The sequence below is a fragment of the Sphaeroforma arctica genome (genome assembly GCF_001186125.1).
Source record: "Sphaeroforma arctica JP610 unplaced genomic scaffold supercont1.303, whole genome shotgun sequence".
NCBI classification, from domain to species: domain Eukaryota; class Ichthyosporea; order Ichthyophonida; genus Sphaeroforma; species Sphaeroforma arctica.
This window is the reverse complement of record NW_014040255.1, coordinates 4,200-10,082: the sequence shown is the minus strand read 5'-3', so window position 1 is coordinate 10,082 and position 5,883 is coordinate 4,200. Positions and strand designations below refer to the sequence as shown.

Sequence of the window (5,883 nt, the reverse complement as noted above, 5' to 3'; positions counted from 1 at the left end):
GTTACGTTAACGTAACTAACTAACTAACTAAGTAGTAGTACATATATAGTATATATATATATATATATATATATATATATATATATATATATATATATACGTTTACTCGATCGAAACAATTATGTAAATATTTAAGTAGCCATGTATGTATGCATAGCTAAAAAATAGAAATAGTGCTTTTTTTATGCACTTGCACTTGTATATTATGTATGTATATTCATCCGTATTAATATATGTATCATATTGATATTCATATACATAATATTCAAGTCTGTATCCACTTATATAATGGGAAATGAGATCCATATACCTACAACGCGCGCACTCGCTTATGATCATACATTTCCACAATTATATATTTATATTGATGTATATATAGTTAATACATTTATGTGCATGTGTAGATACATATACATTCATACACACAAATATATTCACACACACACATATATATATATATAGCTGTAGATACTTATATACACAACACATATTTCTATACATTTATATCTCTATATGTATATATAGTTATACGTTTACATATGTATGTCTATTTGACGTACACACACACATATATATATATATATATGTATGTATATATATACTACTCTGTTATTGCATTATTTTGATTAACATAAACTTGTGCGTTTATCATTATAGTACGTCTATATTATATACATTATTTATTCTTATATATATATAATATATGTATAGGAATCTTTCTATTCTGAGGTTGTACATATTATTTGATTGTATATTATAGTTAAGCGCAGTATCAGTTTTATTATATTTCGCGCCCTATATAACTATGCATACCAAGTGAAGTCTATGTGTTGCTCATTTAATTGGATACGTATTATAACATAATTTTTGTGAGGGCGTACATGTTTAAAGTGTACGTGTACGCATTTCACATATTTAATTGAGTATATCATTCTGCTGCATATTTTTTGGGATACCAGGCATACCTGCATTGCTCTACACATAGATGCTGCTATCCGTATATCGTGCACCTAGATGTCAGTGGTGTTATAGATTTCACATCTTCAAGTTTACTCAAATGTATGTAGGCGTTACGGTCTGATAGAGTTTAAATGCACTGGAACATTCAATTAGTATTATATATGCATACATGGCAAGGATGTGCGTTCTTCATCAACTAAAACAACGCTCTATAATTGACCACGTATGCTGTTATTTGCTAGTGGAATCTCTGACGATTTGGAAATAAGCTAATATATACATGCGCATATATTAGTAAACGTGAGCAGTATAAATGCTCGTTTTTATCTTCATTTGTATATACGTTCTTATGGAATCAAGCATGATTGTGTTTATGTATAGGTAAATGAGGTTTATATCTTCATTTGTATATCAGGAATCAAGAATGGTTGTTTATGTATGTGTACATGCAATTGCATGTATTTCAGCTACATCTTTATTCTCTATTTACCAAGATTGGGTGAATCTTAGATACACAACCGTTGTCAAACCGTTGTCAATTGCTTTGGGGTGGTACTGCTATTCTGTTGACTCAACACATTGCAATCGTCGATACTTTTACAGTTTTAGACATGTTCTCCGCCATCAGACTCGCGGGCCGCCGCACGGTTGGCCAAGTGCGTATGTATGCATCTGACGCTCCCGCCGCCGCTGGAACCGTCAAATTGACCTTCGGATCACCATCAGAAGTGAGTATACAGCTGTAGGATTCCAACCGGGTTGTTAATGTCTCAGTAATTGACCCACCTCTACATATGTTTGTAATACTATGAATTTGTATAGTTCATCCAACGTTTTAGTGGGCATATGGCCGTGTCAAACGTATGTTCAGAGAGGTCTTTCTAGATATTTACGTCTCGCAATCTTGCAGCAATTGGTATGTGCGATTTCAGAGAATACTTGGGTACACCTGATTATCTATATTTTTCTTGGATGGATCCGCAATGCCCCCAAGGAAATGTATGACAATATTCTCCTACCTTTAAAGCGTTTCAGCGCAACCCCAATATGTCAGTGTTTGCTTTTTGTAGCCCACGGGCATATTGGTATACTGTATATCACGTATGCTGTATCTGAATTATATATTGTTTAAATTTCTTGCCTTGTTTCAAAGGTCCAGCTTTTCCTTGGTGAGTAGTGCTGAGGGAAGAGCTCTAAAGTTCTATTACTGCTCTATGATCTATTTTTTTAGTAAACTTGCGCACATTATCACAGGGATTCTACCATGATGTAGTTGTAGACCAGGTGAACGTACCCAGTCAGGAGGGAGATATGGGTATCCTAGGCAATCACGTACCCACACTAGCCGTCCTCAGACCTGGAGTTGTGTCTGTGTACGAACAAGGGCAGGCGACTCCTAAGCAGTTCTTTGTTAGCAGTGGAACCATAACCATCAACGAGGGTTCCGGTGTACAGGTAGGGTTCAGTTTATAAGTTTATGTTTTATTTTGGTGAATGATTGTGACGCATCGGTCTTGCGAGTCCCGTAATCTGAGAAATGAATTCGCTAATGCAAGGTTGGGATGCTGAGCTTAATAGGTCCATGTCTTATGATTTTTACTACTCTCTTTCGATGTTGTGTAGAATGAGTCCGTACATAGCTTTTAATTTGCTGGACAAGTTGGATATGAGGCTGCACGAGCTTCCCTCTGCAGTGGTAGAAATGCTATGTCGTGGTTTCGATTGTCGCACGTGTATGCAGGTTATACGTATATACCTAGCTTCTGATTGAAGGCTTGCTATCATCAACGTTCTCTAGGTCATAGCGATATTGCTACCTATGTATATCTACAGACTTGCGTTATAATTTTACTCTAAAGACACGCAGTGTGACGCTCGTACTTCACGAGTGTATGTCGATCGCTCGTCTGGAAAGAATAGCGGTTTCATGATTTTTCTTCGTTGGTGGCTGTCGTTATTTTTGGAACGCATCATTTACCTTTCGCTGTATTTCATGATTTCTATTGCACAGGTTATCGCTGAGGAGGCTGTCAAGCTTGATGCGCTCGACCTGTCTAAAGCTCAGCAGGGACTAGCAGAGGCTCAGAAGGAGGTACTAAGTGCCAAGTCCGATGTGGAGAAGGTATGTGAATACGCGTCTGTATATGGGGCACAATAGCATATACCCGTGCGTTTTGACGCCTGTCGCTTCGTGCGCATTTTCTGTGTGTCATAAGTTCGATAATTACATGCAAGTTGTATACTGTTTTCTTGGGTGAATTGTTTGGTATAAATTCATGGTGAATCTAATCATCTCATGATTGCTTGTGTCTTGTGTGTACCGTACGCACTACCGGATTGTCGTTCGAAAGTTACGGAAGTACTGTGCTGACTTATCGAACGCTTAGAATTTATCTGTAAATTGAAAAATTGATCTAGTGGGACGCGGCGCTTGGCATCAATCTGTAGTGCTAATAGATTGTGGCAATGAGTGTTGCTTCGCATTAAATAGTATCTGCTGTATCGTCCACTTTCTATGTCAGTCTAAATTTCAATTCCCTTGTCTTCAAACGCCGTCCTTACAGGCCGAGGCTGATATTGCGTACGACACCTACCGTTCTATGGTTGCTGCCCTTCAGTAGTCTTCTGCTTCTTTGCGTATGCCTGGGTCGATTGGCTCCTGTCTGTCAGTCAGACTTTTAGAAAGTGCATAAAGTCATAAACCCAAAGTGATATATCATCAAATATCTTGTTTGGGTTTAACTTACTTCGCGGAATCGATAACAATGTAATTACGACACTTTCTGACTTTCCCTCGGCTTATGGGAACTTTAGAGACACCATGTTTTGCTTATACCTACGTGAGCCTTTCAAAAAGATGTATTGCCAGGTTGACTAGATTGGCGTCAAAGTCTTGTTAGTATCGTTGATGGGCTGCACTATAAGTCTCAACATCAGTGTATTCCGTGCGCATACTTATGAATAGCATAGTAGTTGCACAGCCATTGATGTCGTTCAGCCTTTTTAACAAAACTCTTATTCCTCTATGCTCGACAGTCACATGTCCGACGACTACTACAGTCTGACCAGAACCTATGATGCAGATGGCAATTTTAGCCAGGTTTCTCTAGTTGGTCGCTGGAAAGGCTTATTTCAGACATATAAGCGTATACGTTTTGACATAACATTGCAGACTGTCGAATATTGGCCATGGACCCTGTGTATACTTATGTCTTTGACGCCCTAATATTTTCTCATCTACTTACATGCACAATTTATCAACTGTATTTGATAGTAAAAGCTTTTTTTGTATAAACAACGAAAAAATCGCATGGTATATGGCACGCGTATCCGATATGGAGTCGAGTTCCCAGTAATCATGCAGTGAGTACCTTTCGCTGATTTACGAAGTGGGTGTACTCTGCTTCACAGACAAATTTCATGATGTGCACACCTTCGTGAATGTACAATATCGTTGGACACACATAGTGGATCATAATTTGCCGAGGTTGGGGGGAGGGAAGGGGGGACCGGGGTGAGAGACAAGGTTGGGGCCGTCATTATACATCGTCTGGTGTTTTGATGAAATGTATTCAAGTTTGGTTGGGTATCTCAAGACCAGTAAGTTGTAGAGACGGGGAGAACGAACCCGGGGGGAGAGAAATGGTCGGGGCCGTCGTCGTCCATCGTGTTGAGTTATGATGAAACATTTTCAAGATTTTTCGAGTGCCTCGAGACCCCACTTGTGAGTGAAGAATCTCATAATAACGAAATTGCCAAACTATCCCAAACCATCACCCTTTTTTTTATGGACTGTCAAATAAATAGAATCCGTAGCCTTGGGGAATATATCGAATCACATGTTGGGGGGTAGAAGTAGGATCCATATTAAGAGTGGCGTGCGCTTTTGCTCCTCGTCGAAGCGATGATTAAATATCAACATGTATAAACCGCCGATTCCCTGCTATTTGCAATTGACAGACGCACATATTCTTGAGCATATTCACTAATTGGAAGGTCATCTGATCCTTGTGCCAAATAACCTGGACTACATAAATTAATATAACAATAATAACTCAATAATTTACTTTTGATGCCGATTTCGAATGGCTGTCATTTATACCACATGAGGAAGTTAGCAGAAGGACAGCGTGCCAGGCGATGAACACTTCAAAGATATCAAAATCGGAGAGAAAACTTTTCAGTGTGGCTAAAGCCTCGCACACGTACTATTGTCTCCATTTACATATATTTGACATCCAACCGTGAAGTGTCAATCCAAAATATGAATACGACCAAACCTCTCCAGAGATTAGCTCGGAATTGGGTCGCACTCGCTTCGCAACCCAGCAAATCTCAACACCGATTGTAACGGTACACAACTTATGGACACTTGAACTCTGGTTTGGAATGACAGTTTATTATAATTAATTGAAACGTACAAGTATAATAAAGTAAATGGAAGAAAGAATATGACCATGTTTTTTGCTGCCCAAGGAGATAGATACCAAGTGAAAAATCAGTGACTCTAATAGTTAGGGGACAACTAACGGACAGTTCGGTACAAGTCACAAGCTCGAATACCGATACTTCAATTCAAGACTGGTACTATCTACAAGCAAGCGGTATTTAAACGAATAGTGTTATATTTGATATAAACTGTTTGATAGCAGCTCGTGTGGGAGTGCAAGTATGAGGAATTCTAGAGTGTGAGTGACACTTCTTCATTCTTCCGAAACAGATAGTCAGTCAAATGTGTCATTGTTGAGCGATTGCAATCTGATAAATAAATCTGGACTAACAGCAAAATGGACAATTTTATAAGGTTGCCTGTTCAAGCATAGCGTTCTAAAAAGTTATGATAATTAGTACGCGTGCCCACGATGATCCAACACACTATATCTCAGCGAGGAAATATTTTGGAAATATCCTGGCAATTTCGAG

The 5,883-nt window shown here is 38.7% G+C and overlaps 2 protein-coding genes across 2 annotated transcripts in view; one reads left to right on the top strand and one right to left on the bottom strand.

Annotated features, from left to right (window-relative positions):
* The window catches only part of SARC_05002 (hypothetical protein), a gene marked incomplete at both ends in the record, with an annotated part of 1,405 nt that extends 422 nt beyond the window's left edge, over positions 1 to 983 (bottom strand). Inside the window, one exon of the mRNA XM_014301142.1 lies at positions 966 to 983. Coding sequence (XP_014156617.1) covers positions 966 to 983 — 18 coding nt within the window. The remainder of the gene's footprint in view (positions 1 to 965) is intronic.
* Positions 984 to 1,561: 578 nt separating this feature from the next.
* Positions 1,562 to 3,803, top strand: SARC_05001 (ATP synthase F1, epsilon subunit). The gene is made up of 4 exons (XM_014301141.1): positions 1,562 to 1,688; positions 2,215 to 2,415; positions 2,972 to 3,082; positions 3,525 to 3,803. The coding sequence occupies exons 1-4, from the start codon at positions 1,572 to 1,574 to the stop codon at positions 3,579 to 3,581; spliced, it is 486 nt and encodes a 161-aa protein (XP_014156616.1). The 5' UTR covers positions 1,562 to 1,571; the 3' UTR covers positions 3,582 to 3,803.
* Positions 3,804 to 5,883: the final 2,080 nt, after the last annotated feature.